The 23,189-nt window shown below is 40.6% G+C and overlaps 1 protein-coding gene and 1 pseudogene across 1 annotated transcript; both read left to right on the top strand.

Annotated features, from left to right (window-relative positions):
* Window positions 1–5,038: 5,038 nt before the first annotated feature.
* Window positions 5,039–22,485, top strand: SOD1 (superoxide dismutase 1). The gene is made up of 5 exons (XM_072615006.1): window positions 5,039–5,372; window positions 18,020–18,113; window positions 20,000–20,069; window positions 20,988–21,105; window positions 22,272–22,485. Exons 1-5 carry the CDS (start codon window positions 5,301–5,303, stop codon window positions 22,377–22,379), a joined length of 462 nt encoding a protein of 153 aa, XP_072471107.1. The 5' UTR covers window positions 5,039–5,300; the 3' UTR covers window positions 22,380–22,485.
* On the top strand, window positions 14,355–15,359 carry LOC140507080 (large ribosomal subunit protein uL4 pseudogene; annotated as a pseudogene).
* Window positions 22,486–23,189: the final 704 nt, after the last annotated feature.

Raw genomic sequence — 23,189 nt, 5'->3', positions numbered from 1 at the left:
ATCTTTAAGGAATTATTTTCTTCTATGAGCTTTTGGACCTCCTTTTCCATCTGGTCAATTCTGCTTTTTAGGACATTCTTCTCCTCATTGGCTTTTTGAATCTCATTTGTGATTTGGGTTAGTCTAATGTTCAAAGTGTTATTTTCTTCACTATTTTTGGGGGTCTCCTTTAGCAATCAATTGACTCATTTTTCATGATTTTCTTGCATCACTCTCATTTCTCTTCCCAGTTTTTGCTCTATTTCTCTTACTTGATTTTCAAAATCCTTTTTGAGCTCATCCATGGCCTGAGACCAATTCATATTTTTCTTCAAGACTTTGGATGGAGGAGCTTTGACTTTGTTTTCTTCTGTTTGTATGCTTTGGTCTTCTTTGCCACCAAAGTAAGATTTCTTTTTTCTGTCTTTTTATGCTCATTTCCCCAGCCATTTACTTGACTTTTGAACTTTTTGTCAAAGTAGTTCTCTGCTTCCAATGGGGGTGGGGGGTGTTCTGTCAGCTGCTCGATCCCCCCCCCAATCTGTGGGCCTAGAGCTCCAGAAACAGTGGCTACAGCTGCCCCTGCTGCTGCTGTGGCTGCCTTGGGTTCCTCTGCCCTCTCCCCGCTCTGCAACCCTGGGACTGGGCCTGACCACTCCACTCTCCTCCACTTGTCCCACAGGCTTTTCCCACTGGCCTTCCAATTTATCCTCAGTGTTTTGGGGTCATGAAGTCTGGAAACCACCACAGGTGTGAGAGATTCAGTCTCCCCAAGGCCTGTTCAGGTTCCCTCTGTGCACTTGGGGCCCATACTAGACTGGGCTCTGCTCCCAGCGTGGCTCGATAGACACCGGCAACCTTTCAGGCTATCTTGGGCTGGAGATTTGCTTCACTCTGTCATTCTGTGGGTTCTGCAGCTCCAGAATTTGTTTAGAGCAATTTTTTACAGGTATTTGGCTGGTTTTGGCAAGAGCACTCTAGAAAGTCTGTGCTGTTACTCCACCATCTTGGCTGCTCTCCCTCTAAAGTTTCTATTTTTAAATAAGTTTAGTTAATTCAAAAAATTAAATTTAGTTAAATTTTAGTTTCTTTAATTTGTCATAAAAAAAACTTCTTGAGGCATTTATTTTTGCCACACAGGATTTATTAATGCATCTTTCTTTAGCTTCAAATCAATAAATAGCCACTTTAACTCTACAATATCCCCCTTTTTTTGAGTCCTTTTCCTTCTTTAAAGTCTATAATTAGACATATGCATCCTTAAAATCATCTCACAATGCAAAATCAATAAGAAAAAACCATAGCACCTATGGGAATTATGGCATGGGGCCATAACACAAATTGACATAAAAAAAGAAAGGAACCTAATTTTAAAAGTAGCATGGTTTTATACATGTTAAATAGTTAAGAATAAATAGTGGTGACATGTATGTCCGTGTGTTGCTTGGCAAAGGAATAAACAATTTTATAGTTTCTATTATAGGCTGGGCATTGTGCTGTGATTTACAAATATTATCTGATTTGATCCTCAAAACAACCCTGTGAGATAGGTACTTTAATTATCTCCACTTTACAGTTGAGGAAACTGAAGCAAACATGTTACGTGACTTGCCCATGCTCACACAGCTATGAAGTATATGAGGCTGGATTTGAATTCAGGTCTTCACTAATACCAGATCCAGCACTTCATCCAGCTAGGCACCACCTAGCTGCTTGCTCTGATGAGTTCATGACTTTAGGTGGGGTGCATAAGATAGGGGACCTTAGTGGTGGCAGAAGTGGGCAGAGGAGATGTAGAGTGTTGTGGCTCTCCTCTGCCCACAACCCTTACTGCACCAGAAGATATAACAATAAATACAGAACTTTGGTTTGAGATGTCAAATGAGTGTGGGGTGTTGTTGCTGTGGTTGCTTTAGAAAAGTTCAACACAAAAATAGCAAAACACAATTTTGCAGGCTAACAGTGCTGTGTGTGTGTCTGCATTTTGTACATTCCCACCTGGTTCAGTTCAGCTGGATGCCTTTTTCGATATTCACCTAGAGTTTCTTGAAGACAAAATAGTATATAACAAATGTGGAATTCGAGTTATGCTCCAGTAGTTCCTTAATATATCAATTGCATTGGGACAAATTTGAGTTTGCAAAATAAATGTTACAGCAAAATTGACTGGTGCCACTCATCTCTTGCCAAACCTCCACACTGGACTACCTCTCCTACTTAACTAGCTGCTGAAAGCAATAGGAGGGAGTCTCAAAAGCAAGCTGATTGGGTACGCCACAAATTCATGTTAACTAACCTTAACTGGACCATCACTGAAGCAAATCAGTCCTTTTATTTCTCCCAAATTGATTCTCTATCTCAGTCCCCACTTAACTATTCCAAACCTTTTTCTTCCTTAAACTTGCCACACCTCTCCCTTGTACTCCACCTCCTCAGATGAGGACCTTGACTTTTGCATCATTTCCCACTCTCTCCTTTCTTCCATCTCTGACAAAGAGGTGACCCTTCTCAGGAAGGCTGACACTTCTACATGTGTATTTTATCCTATCCCTTCACATCTTCTCCAGCAGAATGCATCTTCAATCTTTTCCCTTCTCTTTTGAATCTGCAGCATCTCCCTATCTACTGGTTCCTTCCCTTTTGCTTTCAAACTTATTCGGGTTTCCTCCACCCTTAAAAACAACAACAAAAAAACCCAAAACCTTCATCTCTCCTGTATTTTTCAATCTTTTTTTTTTTTTTAAGGAAGACCTCTCTTCTCATTTGCTTCCCACCCCTCTGTAATCTAGCTTTGGACTTCATCACTCAACTAAAATTTTTCTGTCCACAATTACTGTTGATCCTTTCCTCGCCAAGTCTGGTGGTCTTTTCTCAGTCCTCATCGTCCTTGATGTCTTTCCTCCTCATTTCTGCCTCCTAATTTCCCTGGTGTTCTTCAAGTGCCAGCTAAAATCCCACCTTCTATCAAAGGTCTTTTCTGATCTCCCTTCATTCTTATGCCTTCCCTTTGTTGATTATTTCCCATATATCTGGTGTATGGCTCGTTGGCAAATAACTGTTTGCATGTTGTCTCCCATGTTGAGACATGTGAGCTCTTTTAAGAGCAATCACCATCTTTTGCCTTTCTTTGTATCTCCACTGTGCATTTAGCACAATGCCTGGGATACAGAGCATATTTAAAAAACGTTTACTATCTTTTGTATTTGGCACTGTTAACTAACGTTCTCTTACTAGATACTCTCTCTTCTCTAAATTTTCATTAGATTTTTGTTGTTGTTGTTGTTTCTCCTATCTGCCTGACCATTTCTCAGTCTCCTTTGTTATCTCCCTATTCACATTACACCCTCCAGTTGCAGGGTGTTTCAGGGTTATGCTGGCTACAGCTTGAACTGGCTCAGGCAGTGGTGTGTTGGTAAACGTTTAACAACTGAGAAAACATCTGAGAAAAAAATGTGATCTTGACACACTTTTAAGTTTGACCTGCATTATTAACATTTTCTCCATCCCCTTCTTAAGTCTAGTCATCCTACAAAGCAATAAATCAAACACTGATTTGTAGTGTTTGCCATTTTGCAAGGTGTAAGTGCTTACGTTGAAAAGTTAACATGGGCTGGTAGCTTGAGCCAGCTTCAGCACACCACTGGTGGATTCTAGATAACTTTCTATCTTGATAACCTTATCAGCTCCCATGGATTTAACTATCATTTCTATATAGAAGACTGAAATATACAGGATGTTCCATATGTCCTGCTTAAAACTGCTCTTTGACTTTTGGGGACACTGTATAAATCCATCCCCAAACTGCCCCCCAAGTTTCAGAGCTGTAACACTAATTGGTCCACTGGACATTTTAAACTAGATACCCCAGAGACATCCTAAACTCAAGGTGGGAAAAACAGAACTCATTTTCTTTCCCCACCAACCCAAAGACTTTAAGGTTTGGAGCCTGGCTATTATTCTGGAACCCACACTCTTCCTCAACCTCATCTAATGGATGAGTTGGCAGATCAGGCACTGTCCCACTTTTCACATCTCTCACAGCTACAACCTTGGTCCGGGTCCCCTTCACTTCTCCACTAGATGAGTGCTAACAGGTCCCTTCCTCAGATGTCTCTTTAAGCCGGTTCTGCACATGCTGCCAAAGTAACTTTTCCTTGGGCTCAGGACCTGATCAGGTGACTCTTGGGCAAACAATTCCACGGGCTTCCTATTGCCTGAAGGATAAACTATAATGATTTAATAATATTATAAAGGATACAATATGCATATTACATACAGGTATATATGTACAATATACCTATATATTATATATAATAATACAATAAAGGATAAACTATAATAATGATGTAATAATATTATAAAGGATATAATATGCATATTACACTCAGGTATATGTACAACATACCTATACATTATATATAATAATATAATAAAGGATAAACTATAATAATGATATAATAATAAACAATACACATTATTTAAGCTTTTTAAAAAATCTTACACAACCTGGCCCTAACCTGTCTCTTAGCCTGACTGGGTATGACTCTCCTTCCTACACTCTGAGATCCAGCCAACCATGTTCTTTACACGGGATGCATCGTTTCCCCTCTCCGAGCTTTTGCACTGGCGGTCCCCCGAGCCTGGTGTGCACTCCCTCCTCAGGGCTGACTCCCAGAATCCCTCTTTTTCTATAGGGCAGAGGTCGAGCTGCACACAGTCTTTTCTGATTTTCCCCTCCCCCACCCAATGCCTTCGCTCCCCAAGGACCGTTACTACTTGGCGTTTGTGGTTTTTTAATTTTATATATCCTTATGTGCTTATGGTCCCTCCCATTAGAACTGGGGCTCAGTAAGAAAAGAGGCTCTGTCGGTCACAGGCGATAGTAGGCGCCATAGCGGACGATCGATTACCGCTGTCCAAGGAGGGGAGAGGCGAGAGGGGGGCGAAGGGCACACTTCTCACGCGGAAGACCTCGTGAGAAGGGCCCGGGGCTTCTCGCGCTTTCTACCGTAAGTACAAGCGAAGGCGGGCAAAGGGCGAAGATTTCCAAGCATTACGGGGGGCCCGGCGCGAGCCGCCTTCCTGATTGGTGGCCGCCTTCGGGGAGGGCGGGAGGAGTGTTGATAGGAAGAGCCTTGTGATTGGTCGGCCAGGAGCCAGGAGGCGCGGAGTGACGGCAGTGCGTGCCCTTAAGTGAGGTGCTGCGTAGCCCGCGGCTTGGCATTTCTCCCCTCGCTCTTGTGCTCGTCCTGCTTTCTCGGGTATCTGGTTCTTCCCTGTCGGCATCCGTCTCGGACGTGGAAGGGCCGCGCTCGTGAGCCATGTTGAAGGCCGTGTGCGTTCTGAAGGGCGACGGCCCCGTCCAAGGCACTATCCACTTCGAGCAGAAGCAGGCAAGGGCACAACTAGGGGCGGGCGGATGCGTCCTGCGCTCTTCCCCGGGGCCGCGGCGGGCCTCCCTCCTTACCCTCCCCCCTCGCCCCCCCCGCGGCTCGGCCCCCGCCGCGTGGTGCCCGGAGTGCCGGCCGTCCCGGCCGTGCCCGGCTCTGCCCCCGCCGCAGAAGGCGTGGCGGGGCGGAGCGTGGGGGGAACGGGCCCGCGCGGGGCGCTCCTCGAGACTTTGCTCCCGCGGGGAGAGCCGCGGGCGCGCTGGCGGTGCTGGCTGCGGAGCCCGAGTGCTGAGTCATGGGGGGGCGGGGTGGGGAGGACGGGGCGCCCCCGCCCCCGGGGGTGAAGGCGTGTGCACCCTCGGGGCCCCCGGACCGGAGTGGGGCGCTGGGGAGGGCAGGGGCCGGCCCGCAGCGCAGCCGGGACCGGGTTAAAGACCCGCGCGGTGTGGGAGGTGGCAGGGAGCTGGGGTGGCCGGGGTTGAGCAGGTGAGCCGGGGAAGGGTGAAGACGCAGGTGGGAGTCCGGGCCTGGCCCCGAGAAGAGGGAAAGCTCGCTCTCGCCTCTTTTCCGGCTTTAAGCCGCCTCCAGTCTCCTCCCTCTCATGCCCTGGGGGCCGCTTGGGGAGCGGGGCGGCCGGGAATCCCCACGACGTCCCCTCCTCTCCCGGTCCGGCCCGCTCTGCGCCCCCGGGGCACGGCCGATAAGGGCGGAGAAGAGCGCGCCAGAGCGGAGATCCGGGAGGGGACCTCGGGGACTGGCCCGGGGCCGCCGCCTTGCCAGGGAGGGCTAACGGTGCGAAGGAGTCGGCAGCGGCCGGGGCCGGGGCGCGCAGCCCTGGTGGAGGGGGCCGTCTGCCCGGGGCTGACCTGGGAGGGCAGCATCGGGGTGCTGGGTGGCGGGGAGCAGGTGGTGGAGGGCTCGGGGGGCCCTGCTCTTCCTTGGCTCTCTTCTGTCTTGTCTTGTCACGCTACTTCCCTGCCCTTCTCCATCCTCCTTCTTGACTTCATCGAAATAGAAAGAAGGCGGTCCTCGAGCGTCCCCGTCTGAGTTTTTGGGAGATTTTTATTTCCTCGGTCCCGAATGGTCATTTTGCACTGCCTACCCTGTTCTATTTTCACAAGAAATCCGCACACTACTAGTTCCGTTTCCCAAAGAGATCAAGGAAAAGGAGAAGGTCTAAGAATACTTAGAGCACCTTGTTTCGTGGTGGCAAAGAACTGGAAACTGGGGATGGCCATCCATTGGAGAATGACTGAGCACACTGTGGTAATGTGACTGATGTCATGCTTCTGTGCTAGAAGAAATGAGGAGGAAAACCTGGGGAGACTTGGATGAACTGATGCAAAGTGAAGGAAGCAGAGCGCAGAGAACACCGCACACAGAAGCAGCGGTGTTGTGGGGTGATCCACTGGAAAAGGTCCGGCTGCCCTGCTCCGGGCAGTGACCCGGGATAATGCCAGAGGACAGAAAATGAAAAAAGCGACCCACCTGCAGTCAGAACTGGTGGTCTCTCTTTTTGGCAACTAGAATAACATGGAAATGTTGCATGATTTCACATGTATAACTGGTATCCTGTTTGCTTTCTCAAGCAGTGGGGGCAGGACTAGAGGCATGGAGAGAACTTGGAACTCAGAATGTTTAAAACAAATAGTAAGTAGTTTAAAAAAGAACCAAGAAATCTGTAATATGTGGTCCCTTCTTATGGGTTAGGAAACTCAGGGGTTGTAAAGGATGTGACTTGCTCAGTTATGAATTTGTAAGTAGCAAAGTCTGTACTAGGATCACTGCCTTTTTGTATCCTTTGATCATTTGTCTGTTTGGGAGTAGCTCTTACGAAGTTTTCTTTCAACTGAAGAAGGAAACCAAAGAAATCTTCATGGAGGAGGTTGTACTAGAGCTGAGCCCTGAGGAAGAGAAGGCACAGATGAAATTGTGTTCAGTCTACAGAAAAACACAGAAAATAGATAGTAATAAATTTTAAAACTTAGTATTATGAAGTGGAATAATGTGAAATAAGGATAGAAATGTAGATTATAACTAGATTGGAGAGGTTTAAATGCTTGTATTCTTATTGTGCAATAAAAAACCATTGAAAGTTTTGGAAAAGGGTAAGAAGAAAATGAGGTCATAACTGTACATTTAATAAGATTATTTTGGTAGCAATCTAGATTGGGATGAAGGATGAGGACAGAGCAGCTACATAGTAAGAAAAATTCAGGGAAGAGTTAGTGAGACCTTGATTTACTGTGGTAGCAATATGAGCAGAGAGGGGGATCTATGTTTGAGAGAGATTGGAGGCATAACTGGCAGGACTGTCAAATGTATCGAACTCTAGAATAAACTGTTCTAGCTTCATATGTTGGTCTTTTAGAGCCTTTGCTAGAAATTCGAGGGGCCTTTAAATTCATTCTCAGGAATAGTTTCTCTGAGAGAGAAATCAAAGAAATTATATGCTTGCCCAAGTACTTAGTGAATGTTGGTTTTATCAGTGGTGTTTTTTGCAACAGTAATGCTGATACAGGAGAGTCACATCTTTAAGGCTTAGTGAGAATAGGAAAAACCCACATTTGACGCCCTTCCTGGAGTTAATTTCAGTAAGTGTTTGTTGATCTCTTACTATGCCAGTAGGTGCTCTAGATGCAAAGAAAAAAGAGAATGGTCTCCATTTTTAAACAGCTCACATTTTACTCTGTAGATGCTCTGAATTGAATAATATGAGAAATGCATATCAAAACAGTTCCACACCCAGTAAATTAGCCAAGAGACAAAGATGGGAATGATTGTTGGAGTTGTAGGTTGGTAGGCATATTGTGTATTGTTGATGAATCTATGACTGTACGGCCATTTTGGAAAGCAGTTTGGATTTATGCAGAGTGGCTAAAATGTTCATTCCCTTGAAGCCATCTTCCATTACTTGACATAATACCCCAGAGGTAATGACTCATAAAAAGAAAGTCCCTGTATACACCAGAATGTTTTATAACAGCAGTTTTTTGTTTTAGCAAAGAACTGAAAACAGAAGATATCCATTGATTGGGGAATGGCTAAACAAATTGTGATATACACTTGTAATGAAATACTTCTGTAAAACAACGAATATGAAGAAATATTACTGTGAAATAATGAGTATGAAGAATGCAGAGCAGCATGTGGAAAGACAGGTGAATTGATGCAAGGTGAAGTAAGAACCAAAAAAAACACATACCAGTTTGGACTGCTAGGTCTGTATCCCAAAGAGACCAAAGGAAGAGGAAAGGGACAAATGTTAGAGCATGTTTTTGTGGGTGTTTGTGGTAGCGCCCATCATCTGAGGAACGAATGAATATGTTATGATACATGAATGGTACGTAGATTACACAATAGCTCTGGACTTAGGAAGCCCCATGTTCAGATCTTCCCACAGACTCTTGCTTAGCTGTTGGACACTGAGCACGTTGCTTAAGCTCTAATGTACATATGTAATAATATATGTATAGCACCTTACAAACTTAAAGCACTATGCAAATGCTAGTTATTGTTTTTATTGTTGTAATGGAATACCTTACATTGTGCTGTAAGAAGTGAAGGGGCAACTTCAGAGAAACCTAGGCAGGTTTATCTGAATTGATGCAGAGTGAAATACTCAGAACCAGGAGAGCAGTTCATATAATACCAATGTTTGGGATGTGCTACTCACTGCCTGATGGGCTCTGGGTGCAGACTGAAGCATTTTTTTGTTTGAAGCAACCAATGCAGAATTTAAGTTTTAAGTGTGCTTATTTCTTAAAAAGGTTCCCTTCTCCTTGTAACTTGCAAAATTTTAATTGAAAAATCAAATTAAAAATATATGCAATGTAAATGGAAAAAATAATAACAAAATAATCAGTTACTGATTGTTGAAAATCTTGAATGTTGGGAAATTATAAGGAACAAGCTTGCCCCTAATGAAGAGCTATGAGAAGACACTTCCCTAACTCCTTTGCAGAGGTGAGCTTCCACAATTGTGTAAGATTGCGTAGGTTGTCAGATTTTTTTTTATATGTATATTGATTGGTTTTGGTGACGTTTTCCTACATCTTCTTGTTCTTTAAATATTCTTTGTTATGGGACAGCTTTGGGGATAAGGGAGGGAAGTGATACAGGGAGAAATTTAGGTGATGTAAAGAAGATACCTGTGAAAATTAATTATTATTTTAAAAATAGAATTCACTTCTTTTTTGGATAAGGCAAGCTTTGATACAGTGAATAGACAAAAGATCAGGGTTCATATGACTTAGGACTTCAGCTCTAATATTCTTTACAGTAGAAAGGGCATCTCAAAGTGACTAAAAGCAAAGCAAGGATTATCATCTTCTCATCTCAGCCACTGCACTAGTATATCACTACATTATCAGGTAATTCAGAAAGTTACTATTTATCAAGTAAACCTATTAAGGTTATCAAGGTTATTCTGCCCCTAACACTTATTAGCCCTGTGACCCTGTGCAATTAACTTAATCTCTAACAAATCTTTAGGATTTGTCCAAGGCATTTGCTTTGGTGGAGAGAGTTCCCAGGCTCACAAACTCCCCCAGGCTGACAGAAGTACTTCTCTTTTGTGCTCTGGTGGGAGTGGTAGATTAGGGGAAGATCATAAATAAAGATCTTAGATTTTAGCTGGAAGGGACTTCAGAAGCCATTAAATTCAATTTCCTCATTTTACAGATGAAGAAACTGAGGAACAGAAAAGTTAACTGATTTGACTAGATCGTACAGATAATAAGTATATGAGGCAAGATTTGAGACCAGATCTTCCTGAGTCCAGTGCCCTGTCATTCAGCAGGCAGGTTGTTTAATAAGACTTCATCATATGTGTCAAGAGTAACACATCTATTCCCAAAACTGTAGTTGGTAGATTGATTGAAAGTCAGTCGTTGTTATGCCATAATCATTACGGAAAATTAAAATGTCAGACTGAAACTTTAACTGTCCTTCGTAAGATTTCCTTAATAGCCTTAATATGTTTACTTGTTAGACAGTAACTTTCTGATTTATCTAATAATGTAGTTGTATGCCAGCAATAGGGGTTGACATGAGGGAAGATGGGAACCCTTGCTTTGCTTTAACTACCTTGACTTGCTTGTATTGGAAAGTCAACTGCAAGTCATGTCATCATCTTGATGTCATGGTCTTCTTCGAGAATAAAGGACAAACACAGAAAGCGTATTAGACTTCAAGTCAGATGATTTGGAGTTGAGGCCTGGTTGTTACTTGTGTGTCACTTCCCAGCTGTATTAAATCACTTAACTTCTCTGAACTTTAACGGACCACATATGTAGTGGGAAAAGCATGGTGTAGAGGAAAAAATATCTGGATTTGGAATTAGGACTTGGATTCAAATCCTAAGTCAACCACTTACTACATGTGTGACCTTGGACTGGTTAAAACTTTCTGTGCCAGTTTTTCATCTGTAAAATGAGAGGTTTGGATTAGATAATTTGGAAGGTTCCTTCCACTTATAAATTGATAAGCCTGTCATCGCTGATTTCTGTTTCATTTTGTCTGCATAACCAGTGCCTAACACAGAGTGAATTGTTAATGAATTGAATATTTAAAAGTATAATGTTCGTACTGAGAAGTAATATGTCATAGTGTGTAGAGAGGTAGGTTTAAGTTGCAGTTCTGACAAACTGACTGTAATCCAGAGCAAGCCACTTCTCAGTGAAGTACTGAGGAAGCACAAGAGTCTGGTGGTTGAGAAATGCCAAGCTGAGATCCTGAGTGAGGGTGAAGACTGTTTTGTGTAAGAACCAGTACAGGTAGTACCCATGCGAATGAAATTGCAGACCCTTAGAAGTACTACCAGCAAATTCATCTCTGAACAAGTTTGGTGAGTAGCAGGTCACAGATGGGAAACTGAAATGGGCTTTCTTGTAGATAGATAGGCATATCCCACCTTCTTCAAAAGACCTTTCCAGAATTAAAGGGATGCCCATCAATTGGGGAATGGCTGAACAAGCTGTGACATATGATTGAAATGGAATGTTATTGTGCTTTAAGAAATGACAAGCAGGATGATTTCAGAAAAACCTGGAAAGACTGACATGAACTGATATAAAATGAAGTGAACAGAACCAGGAGAATGTTGTATGGAGTAACAGGAGTATTGTTCAATGAATAAGTGGGAATGACTTAGCTGTTCTCAGCAATACGATGATCCAAGACAATCCCAAAGTGAACAGAACCAGGAGAATGTTGTATGGAGTAACAGGAGTATTGTTCAGTGAATAACTGGGAATGACTTAGCTGTTCTCAGCAGTACAATGATCCAAGACAATCCCAATCCCAATAATGAAGCATACTTACTGTCTGTCTCCAGAGAAAGAACTGTCTGAATACAGACTGAAATGTTTCACTTCCTTCCTTTCATTTTCTTTTTTAAATTTGAATCTTCTTGTACAAAATGACTAATATGGAAATGTTATCCATAGTTGCACATGTATAACCTGTATCTGATTGCTTACTGTCTCAGGGAGGGGGGAGAGGACTAGAATTTGGAACTCAAAACTTTAAGTAAAAAGGTTTAAAATTTTTAAAAAGGCCTTTCCAGGTGACCTCTCTACACCCCCACCCCCAATGCCTTCCATCTGAGATTACCTCTCATTTACGTTGTATGTATCTTATTTTTACATAGTTTACATGTTGTTTACCTGACCAGGATATGAAGTGCTTAACTGGTTCTTTGTATTTCACCACTTAGCATAGTGTCTGGCAAGTAGTAAGTGCTTAATATATTCTTGTTGATTGATTGACTGACTGACCAGGCTGGGGACTTTACATTAACAACAGATGAGTGTGGCTAAAATAGATGGCTGCTTCGACATAAATCTTCTCTTTTCTCAGGTAACCCTAGTGCTGTAGAGGGTCTCTTCTATTTTGTATTTAGCTAAAAGGCACCATTTTCTAAAAACTTTACTTTGTTCTGACTAACTACATTATCATTATTGTCAGCATGGTATGTGTCCGTGAGTTAAAATAAAATTTAATGTAACTTGATTAATTTGTGGTTTGGCTTGAAGAATACGTCTTTGGATTATCAGGAAGATAAAAGTTTTCCTTATTAAAAAAAAAGACCAAGAAGGGCTTCCAGGGGAAAACAGAAGAAAAGGAACCTGGTAAAGCAATGTCATGGAGAAGTGAAAAGGAAAAAGGACCATTTAACATTTCATGCTTCTGAAAGAGGAGGGAGACAACTCTTTGTCCCCTGAGGAATAATGATTTTAGTCTTGATGATCTCATGAGAGAGATCATCCAGGAAGGGTCAGAGTAGTGATGGTTGGTGATTCCCTCTGCAGAGGTATTGAGGCAGCTACTTACTGTTTATATTCTTGGAGTGTATCCTAGACACCATAGAATCTTCCAAGCCTGGTGACTGCTAACTACTTCTTGTCATTAATTTGACCACAAATACCAGAAAGAATCAAGGAAGTATTACCAAAAATTATAAAGTTGGGCAAGAATGTTGAGGGCTTGGAGCATAAATTGTGCTTTGATGATTGTTGCCTGTTGAAGTCAGTGGCTTCAGAAGAGAGAAAGATTGGGAAGTCAATGGCTGGTTAAGAAGTATAATGGGATTTGGATTTCTGGAATTCTGCTTAAGATACAGAAAAGACAGGCTTCAGTTAAGTGATGGGAGTACACAGAATAAGGATGTACTTGCCAAGGGTCTTACAAATCTAAACAAGAGGGTTTTAAACTGAAAAGGGAGAGAGACAAAACTTATACATATATCGATTAGATATAAATTAGCTATAATGAAGGAAATTATATCAGGAGACAACACCCACAAATTCACAGGCAAAATCTAGTACAGAAGCCAGCATTAAACTCAATGCCTCAGAGGCATATGCACAAGGCATAGGTAACATTTGACAGCAATCTGTTGCATTTCTGGAATAAGGCTTTGGAAGTGTATACTGTTCAAAATGAATAGGTTAGATCAAGAGACAGAGTAGTATTGTACTTTAGAAGATATAGTGCAGAGAAGAAAGCTTAAAAACCAGAATCAGGAAGAACCTAATGGACAACTTTTGAGTGAAAACTAATAGTTAATGTATTATTGTTGGAGTATAAACCACCTGGATAGAAGTATAAAGAATCTGGGAAATAGATCACAACCCTGGCACACATAAGTATAATACCTGTAATTATCTGGACATCTGCTAGAGTTTTCTATCTACTCAAAGCAAAACCACTGATAATTCTTGATTTAATGCTAATCTCATCCTTCAAAACATGTAGTGGGACTAACAAGGAGAAATTGTATTCTGGATCTAATTTTCACTGGTTAGGAGGAATTTATTGTTTAGAAATTATGGGAATCTTACAGGGAAGTGACCTATAACCCATACAGGATATAGGAGAGCAGATTTGTGAGAAAATAGGTAGCATCTCATATTTAAAACTTTTGGGAGACTAAAACTTTATTTAGAAGGGTGCTGGCATAAATCAGTTCAGGCTGTTGTCTTTCCCCCACAAGCTGTGGTGTTCTAAATACTCGCTACTCTCTCATGCCTTTTGTTAAAGAAAGCAATTCCCACATCTGATCTTCTGTCTTAGAATTTTCCTGGGTAGCAATTTCAGACTCCGTAGCTATTAGGTCACAAGCAGAAAAAGAGAGGGAAACTGATCACACTCACTTGAGTGAGACCAATATGCCTGAAAATGTGGAGTAATATTGGATATAGGAGTCCCACTCTGGGACCCCACCTGTTGAAGTGGGCATGTAAGAGCTTGATGGAGGAGTGTGGCTCTTACTCTCCAGTGCTTGTGTATGTCCCTTGATACCTGTGTACTCCAAAAAGGGGAAAATATCTGGCAAAAACGTTACCTTGCCTGCTGTCTTTAAGGCTCCTATTCGTCCAGATAGTGTGAATTTCATTCATACCAACTTAAGAAAAAATAACAGGCAACCTTATGCTGTCAAGTGAATTAGCAGGTCATCAAACCAGTGCTGAGTCTTGGGGCATTGGCACGGCTGTTGCTCTAATTCCTCATGTTCAGGGTAGAGGTACTCACTGCTCTGGCCAAGGTGCTTTTGGAAATATGTGCTGAGGAGGTCTCATGTTTGCTTCTGCCAAGACTTGGCGCCATTGGTCTCAAAGAGGGACTATAACACAAAAACGTTATGCCAAATGCTCTGCACTGGCAGCTTCTGCCCTGCCAGCACTGGTAATGTCAAAAGGTCATCAAAATTGAAGAAGTCTCAGAAATTCCTCTAGTGGTTGAAGATAAGGTCGAGGGGTATAAGAAGACCAGGGAAGCAGTTTTGCTACTTAAGAAGCTGAAGGCATGGAATGACATCAAAAAGGTCAATGCTTCTCAGCTGGTAAGGGTAAAATGAGAAATCATTGTTGGTCAGGGACCTTGTATCATCTGTAATGAGGACAATGGTATTGTCAAGGCCTTCAGAAACATTCCTGGTATCACTACTTAATGTGAGTAAATTGAACCTTTTGATACTTGCTCCTGGTAGACATGTGGAGCATTTGTGTATTTGGGCTGAAAGTGCTTTCTGCAAATTATTTGGTCTGTGTGGTACATGACGAAGGCCTGCTACTCTGAAGAGTCACTACAATCTTCCCATGCACAAAATGACCAACACAGACCTTACCAGGATTTTCAAAAGCCCAGAGATCTGGAGGGTACTCTGTGCACTATGCAGATTCATAGATGAGTACTCAAGAACCCACTGAAGAACTTGCGCATCCTTGTGACCTGAATCTATATGCCAAGACGATGTGCCAGAATACAATTCTACGCCAGGCTAAGAATCAGAGAAAATTAAAGAGCTGCTGCACTAAGGACAGTTATGGAAGCAAAGAAGGAAGAAGCTTGTAGATAATGAGAAGGTTCCAGGGCAGAAGAAACCTGCTGCATAAACTCAGCCACAATCCATTCTGCCAATATTGTGAATTTCTAAAGAATAAAGATTCAAAGTGGCTTTGGGGAATAAAAAGAAGTTGATATAATCATGTGCTAAGTCTTGGCAGCAGCCTCTTGGTAAGATCCTCCCATTCCGTCGTGGCTAAGGCCTCTTAGCTATTTCCCTGACTGTGTCTCTCCCCTAGCTCCCTTGGAGGTGTCTGTCTTGACCTCAGTTTGCCTAGATGTTAGCAAAAGCATTTGACATGAAAACATTATTTTTGTGGACAAGAGAGGCAAAGGTACAGAATGTGAGTTCAGAACTTGTTGAATGGCAGATCTCAAAAAAGTAATAACTTGTCATCTTGGAAGGACTAATTCAATGCACTACCTGAGGTGTCTATGTTTGGCTCTGTGTTTTATGTTTTTATCAGTGACTTGGGTCTAAGACATTATAGATGTCTTTCTTCTGTAGATAACCCAAAGGTTGGGCTTGGAGGAATAGCTAACATTAGAACTGTGGCTTATCTAAACTTCCTGCATTTTTAAAAAAGTTTTTAATTTTTAAAATTTATTTTTAAGTTTTATATATGTGTGTGTGTGCTGCTGTAATAATAATGTATGTTATAAATCATATATGAATGAAAAGCTATTAAGTTTTTTTGTTCTTTTGTTGTTTACTCATTTTCAGTTGTATCCAACTCTTCATGACACCAGTTGGGACTTTATTGGCAAAGAAATGGAGTGGTTTGCCATTTTTTTTTCCAGCTTCTTTTGTAGATGAGCAAGTGAGCCATATAGGGTTAAGTTGCACAGCTAGTAAGTGTCTGAGGCCATATGTGAACCTAGGAAGATAAGGCTGGTAGACTCCTGGCCCAGCGCTCTATCCACAGCACCCCCTAGCTGCCCCCCTATTAAATGCTTACTATGTCCTAAATACATGAGATACAAGTAGAAAAATTGAGGCAATCTCCACCTCTCAGGGCACTGATTTTAACTAGGGGAGGACAGCATTAAGAATTCAATTACAGGAAAGAAGACAAGGCCCAGAAATCCTAAGGCTATTGTTGTTTGAGCTTTGTTGTTGAAGGGGACGAATCACATCAGGAAAGTGATGTCCTGACTTGCAAGTGAATTGGATTTAAGTGAGGGAGGGTTGTGCAAAGTCACCAGCCTCAAAGCCATCTGGGTCTAATTGCAGGATAGATCAGGCTGACTAGAGATGGTCCCAGATACAGTAGGAGATTTTGGCTTTTGAAGCTAAGGTCTTTCCCAGGTCTCAGATTGTCTGAGGTAACACCCATTCAGTCATTAAGACTAAGTAAGAAATTTTACCTACTTTAAAAAAAAAAAATCAATCTGGAAGAGGAAGAGCCTCACGGTTGCTAGCCAGAACCCAAACAGTTGCTATTTACACTCACTCTGCAGCCAACAAAACTGAAACAATGATCTAGTGGTGGTGTGAATGGCAGAATTCAGGGTCCTTTAGATACATAAGCAGGTCAGAGGCAATTTCTGGAGTTCTGGAGATTATAGAAGGGCAAATGCTTAAGGCATGATGGTTTTCCATCTCACTGGAAGGAATATGTTTAGTGCCTCATTCAAGTTGTTGTGAATCCATCAATAAGTCTGGCCAGTTTCTTGGTTGTCTAAGAAAGGGGGAAAGGCAAGGAAGTGTGCCATATTTGATAGACACAGATAACCACCATATTTTGTTGAAATAGGGAACTGACAGTTAAATTTGTGCTTTAGCAAATTCACTTTGACAACTCTGTGGAGGATAAATTGGAGTGGAAGGGAGACCAATTAGGAGAATATTGTAATAGTCCGGGGGTGAGGTACATAGAAGGGAAAGATGAGATGTTGTGGAGGTAGAAAAGATTTGGCAACTTACCTATTCTGTGTAGTGAATAAAAAACATGACACTGAGGTTGTAAATCTGGAAGCCTAAAAGGGTCATGGAGTCTTCAGGAGTAATAGGGTAATTCAGAAAAGTGGTGCAGTTGAGGTGTCTACAAGACCCCCACCTTGGAGACATTACACTGGATGACAAAGTCAGACTCCAAAAAAGATCTTGACAGAATAGAAACATTAGGAATGAATCTCAAAGGAAGGGACTCTTGGTGAGAGGTTGGAGGTAAATAGGTTCTCTACCCTTTCATAGCCACCAAGGCTTAGTAATGCTAGAGGAAGGGATACCAGAGATTCCTAAAATGATTTGCCTTTCCCCTCACAAACCTGGCCTTTATAAAACCAGTATTTTAGTTTAAATTATATATTAAGCATTTTGTTTGGATTTTCAAACTCTTATATGTAGAGTTCTCTGTGGTCATTGAATATTAGAACTGGAAGTCACCTGAGGTCATCTTATTCAACACCTCTATTTTATTGAGAATTAAACTGAGTCCTGCCTTGTGAAGTGCATTCAGGTGTCTTGACATCAGGCTCCATGTTTTGCTTTTTCCAATCCTGCAGGTTTTAATCTTCCTAAAACTACGTCACCTATATCCCTTTTCTACAAAAACAAAGTAGCTCCTCACTGACCATAGCCTGGTTGACTTAGAGATATTTCATACCTGACAGCAATAATTTATTGATTCCTTACCAGTATCGTAGGTACCCCATAGCAGTATATAATTACTGTTAGAAAATTAAAGTAGCTGGTTAATTGATAAACATTGTATCAGTATGTTGTTGAACAAATGAACCTTTCAGATAACTTGTTGATTTAGTTATTTCCAACTAACCAATTCTTTCTTTGAATAAAGGCTGGGGACCCTGTGGAAATCAAAGGAAACATTACAGGATTGGCTGAAGGAGATCATGGATTTCATGTCCATGAGTTTGGTGATAACACTCAAGGTAGGTTTATAAATTTATGTGCAATTTGTTGGGCCACTGTAACATGTTATCCTAAATTTGTCAAAGGAATGCAAGCATCCCTGTTTTGTTTTGCAATAGACACACAGATAAAATAAAATTTAAATAAATATTAAAATTTGTCTTATTTGGTTGATGAGAAGAAGGTCAAAGAAGCCAACCTTATGTAAATAAAGCATAGCAGCTTTGTTGATTTGGTTGTCTGAAAACATTTTTTGTCTTTTAGGCACCACAGCTGGCTATTCATCTGTAAGCAGCATTCAGTAAAGGAAAGTGGGGAGGGTGTATCAGAGCTATTTTCTGTGTCACTTTTCTCAGTTTCTCATGTGTGCCTTTTATTCCTTTCATAATATGCTCCTCAGTCTGTCTAAAATAAATTATTCCATTATTACTTTAGAATGAGTTGGCTTCTAGTTTGGAATTGGATGAAGGGTAATTGAATAAGGAGCTTAAAACTTAAACTTGATACTGGAAACTTTTACCTACTAATACAGATAAATCCTTTAACTTCATTATGGAGTTTCATCATCAGAAGATTAGCTCAATATCACATATCTGTGTTAAATTATTGCACATAGTTTGTGCATCTGTTCACTTGACTGCTGTATTTATTGTACTTTTAAAGTTTTGACAGTTTGAATAAGAAAAGGAGTATCAGTTTGCAAGCTAAGTTTAGTCCATTGAAAAAAATACCTTTCCTTAAGTCATTCTGGCTTATTTACTTCTTGGCTGAAGTTTTAGCTCTCCCAATGGGAGAGCTGCCTAGTGGTCTGCATGTGATTATGTGACTATGTCCAAAGTTAATGGAAGGGCCTTAGCTAGCGAAGTTACAGGTGACAGACAGCACTTTGTGTCAGGCAGTGAGAGTGAGAGCTGCTGGCTGACGCGCTAGTCCTGAACATAAGGGGACAGTGTTTCCTTTCTCACCTCCGTGCCACAGTTGTTATCTGCTGTCAAATTCCTTGCTTATGAGAGAGATATGGTCAGCTTTTCCTCTAAACCAGCTCATTCTTTGGAAAAAAGTATAGGAACCACTGGCCTTCTTGGGACTTGGAGATGTTGGAACTTGCTTATTTTACATGATGAAATTGAAGCCCAGTAAGGTAAAAAGGACTTGCCTTAAGTTAAGTGATAGAAGGGATTTAATAATTCCTACGTTAATATACCAAACTGTTGTTCAAGTTATAGTGGTTGGGTTGTTTCATTTGTGTGCAACTCTTTATGACACACCCACCCCATTTGGAGTTTTCTTGGCAAAGATTCGGGAGTGGTTTGCTATTTCAAGTTATATTTGTCTAGGGGAAAAAATCCGATAAATAAGATTGGGTTAGGAAAGATCACATAATCCATGGTATATTTAATAGGGAAGGATTAAGCCAAATGGAGTTGTGAGACAATGTTGAATCTTGAGATACTAGGTCTTCATAATATGGTTTCATCAAAGGTAGTAATGTGTTCACATGATTTTTAATGAGTTATATCTGTGCTTTCATTTGAATGGATAACAAGATTAGAAACAAATTTTACTTGTTTGAAATAGTGTTCAGTATTTACCTTTTTTGGATCATTTAACTACCAAATGTGGTTTTACTTTAAGTAAAAGTACTTAAAAGGAATTGGGTAAGAAAGCTGAAAGTTTTCAGAAAGAAACCATATGGATTTTTCTTAATAGAAGTGATATGCGCACTTGAACTTACAAAGGAATTCTACATTTTGGCATTTAAGTTTTGGTACGTAACCAGTACACAATAGATTTTAGATAATTCTATTTCAGTAACTTTAATTATGAACAGTTTGTGTGATTAGTTCTTTATAGAAGTAATAATTGGTTTTGAAGTCTTGATTATAGATTCTTTTTTTACTAACAGGATGTATCAGTGCAGGTGCTCACTATAATCCTCATTCCAAAAAACATGGTGGACCAGATGATGTTGAAAGGTAGGTTTATTGAGATCTCTTGATTTTTAAAATGAGAGTTGGAGTCAGGCCTCTTCTTCAGGTGTTGTTTTTTATGCCTGCCTTTGGACAACTGATGAAATGGTGAATTTCCACTTTAGCCCTACGGAATTGGAATTTTGTGAGTGTTCTTTCTTCCTCCTGCCCTTCTACCTAGCATAGCATCAAGAATGCATCATTTCTCCCCCATGTTCAGTGTAGTGCTGGGATCACTAAATAGTTCACAAATGGGAGCACAAATTAAGAGGGCTTTGTTTTTATCATGTTTATTTAGTACAGAACACAATGTCAAATGAAACAGAGAAAATGACATGAATATATAGTATTGTCAGACATTAGAATAAACCACCATTTTTAAAGCATGGGGGAGGAAGAAAATCTGTGAACATCAAGGCTTAATTGATGAAACTACTTAATATGGTTTAAACTGGATGAAATTTCCACTTTTTCCTGGGAATCTTAGGAAAAGTAGATGGTTTAAAAGGAAAATAGTTACAAGGTTCAGTCATATAAGGACTGATTTGGTATATCAGGGTGAGAACCTTAATAATTCACTACTTATTCATAGGATAAACTAGAATCATTAGTTCCTTCTCATGGTTATTGGGAAGAATCTATAATCACTCTTCCACATTTCCCCTCATCTTCCCTCCCCAAAAGAAAAACATTCCACCTAATGTTACTTTGTCTTTTTAAAGTAAAGTTTGATTAGATTAGTTGAAGATTTTTTTTCAATTTTTTTTTTTCAGCTTTTAACTCCTATATCTGGCTAATTACCCTTGTTTGATCAGTGCTCATTTGAGCAAATACAAGAAGTAATTTCATCCTGGAAGATAGGGTCTGACTTTAAACTTGGAAACATTTGGTTGGAACTCAAGATTTCTTGTTTGTGATCCACAGGCATGTTGGAGACCTTGGCAATGTGACTGCAGACAAAGATGGTGTGGCAAAAGTGGATATCACAGATAAGCTAATTCAGCTTACAGGACCAATGTCTATCATTGGCCGTACTATGGTGGTAAGTGTTAAAATAGCAAAGGTTTGTGTGCACATGTGCACTTTTCCTCATACGTATAGGCTCTATGGCCCTGGGTATGTGCTCTAAGGAGCTCAGTAAAACTAGAAGGTGCTGACTTGCATTACTAGAGGGAGTTCCTTCATACACAAGTCCAGCCACCCCAACCCTTAAAGACTCTTTAACTTGGTTCTGTACTTCCGCAACTAAAGTTATGCTGATGTCAATGCTCACAGTGAAAGGGAACAGAAACAATGACCTTGGTCACTGCTAGAGGTTAAATACTAATTCTTCCCCGATCAGTATCAGAGGTAAATTGTTACAAGTCTTAGAAAACTAAACTTGTGGTAATTTTTGAATTGGGGTGAGAGTAGGGGTAGAAAAGAACTGACTGTCCTTGATCTGAATTAAAATACCAAGTCATTTTGGAACTGTTGGGATCTGTTATATCTTAATGCTGTAGTCATGGTTAAGTTAGTCAAAACACCCCAACAACTCGTATCCAATTTTGCTATTTGACCTACCAATATTTCAGTTCCTTCCCTCCCCTCTCCCACTTTTTGACACTGCTCAAAATAGGGGGAGGTGCTAGTCCATTTCACTTCTAGATCTAAGAATATAAAAAAAAAAAAATCCATATTGATATAGTTAAATGTAAGAAATCAGAAGGAACAATTAAAATATTCTTTCAGAGAGTTTAGGGGGTATCTCTGGGCACCGTTTCGCTATGCTGTCTTAACATTTTGATAGAATTTGAGCCCAATTTGACTTATTCCCTCAATTTATATTTGATATATAGTGCAAACAATATTAGAAAATCTTTATAATTTCTTTGGTATTATGGAAGTCTAGGATCAATATGCTCTAGATTTTTAGCTTGTTAATTTCCTTTATTATAATAGTAAACTGCCTAGGACAGAATCTTATTTAGGTATACCACAACACAACCTATAACAAATCCTATTAAATGTTATAGGCTTGTTTTCCTAAAAAAGTTACCATATATATTTGTGTTCATGAATCACTAAAGGTTCACTTGACATGCCCCTTGACCTATGTACATGTGAGGGTCTTACCTCTCAGGGATTAGGGAGAAAAAAATAACGTGTGTAGTAGCCACTTAGGACAGAGTTTTATTTTCTTAAAATGCCTTTATTATTTTTTATTAGGTCCATGAGAAAGCTGATGACTTGGGCAAAGGGGGAAATGAAGAGAGTGAAAAGACGGGAAATGCTGGACCTCGCCTGGCTTGTGGCATAGTTGGGATTGCTAAGTAAACCATTTTCCTAGGATATAGCTCAGGTACCTAGGAACACAAAGATGTGGATGATTACATGTAGAAACATACTTGGCAAGACCATTAAACACTAATCTTAAGTCAAAGCTTGTGTGAAACTAATTGCTTTGTTCAAATGTCTCCAGTGCAGATTTGTATAAAAATTTCATACAGCCTATGATTAAAATGCAGCAGTGACTGTGGAACATCGTTTCTGGGAATTAAACTTAGTTGTCTGGCATAATTTTGTTTAAACTTAAACTTAAGGCTGATCTCAAAGATTAGATAGACAAATGTTTCTTCAAAGTGAGCTATATTGGAATAGGTCAGAGTAAAGTTTAGCTCCCGTAGGCCTTGGGAAAGTTGATATCAAGTATCATTTGTGTGGCAAATTTAATGAGTCAAGACAGGAATATATGTGTACTGTTTACAACTAATTTCCTTTAAAAAAAAAAAACAAAACCCTGAGAAACCTGTTTCTAGCAGCTGGCTCATAATGGACCATGTTTAGGTCCAATAAAAGGATAGTTTTCTTGGACAAAGAATATATATATATATTCTCCTGCCATGGCTTAAGACAAGATAATGTGGTGTCCTAGCATGAAACAAACAGCTTTTAAATAACAGGTGGCAAAATTTCTACTTTTGTGTGAAAATCTTCATTTATTTACAACTGGTTTAAGCCAAAATGTAAGTCTTAAAACCATATTGGCCAAGAGTAAGAAACTTACCTGCCAAGTTAGCATTTTTTTCCTTTCTTCCACAGTCATGCCTTAGAGTATGCCCAGCAAGCCCAGTACCTTTTAGTATA

This window comes from Notamacropus eugenii, chromosome 5 (assembly GCF_028372415.1).
Source record: "Notamacropus eugenii isolate mMacEug1 chromosome 5, mMacEug1.pri_v2, whole genome shotgun sequence".
Taxonomy (NCBI): Eukaryota; Metazoa; Chordata; class Mammalia; order Diprotodontia; family Macropodidae; genus Notamacropus; species Notamacropus eugenii.
The sequence above is the reverse complement of the archived record's forward strand: the minus strand, read 5'-3'. Positions and strand labels throughout refer to the sequence as shown.

Excerpts from the sequence above, each read along its gene's own strand:
- SOD1 (XM_072615006.1), top strand. The coding sequence starts at position 5,301 with ATGTTGAAGGCCGTGTGCGTTCTGAAGGGCGACGGCCCCGTCCAAGGC. Across the intron at positions 20,070-20,987 it reads GGACCAGATGATGTTGAAAG|GCATGTTGGAGACCTTGGCA; the intron begins GTAGGTTTATTG and ends TGTGATCCACAG. Across the intron at positions 21,106-22,271 it reads TCATTGGCCGTACTATGGTG|GTCCATGAGAAAGCTGATGA; the intron begins GTAAGTGTTAAA and ends ATTTTTTATTAG.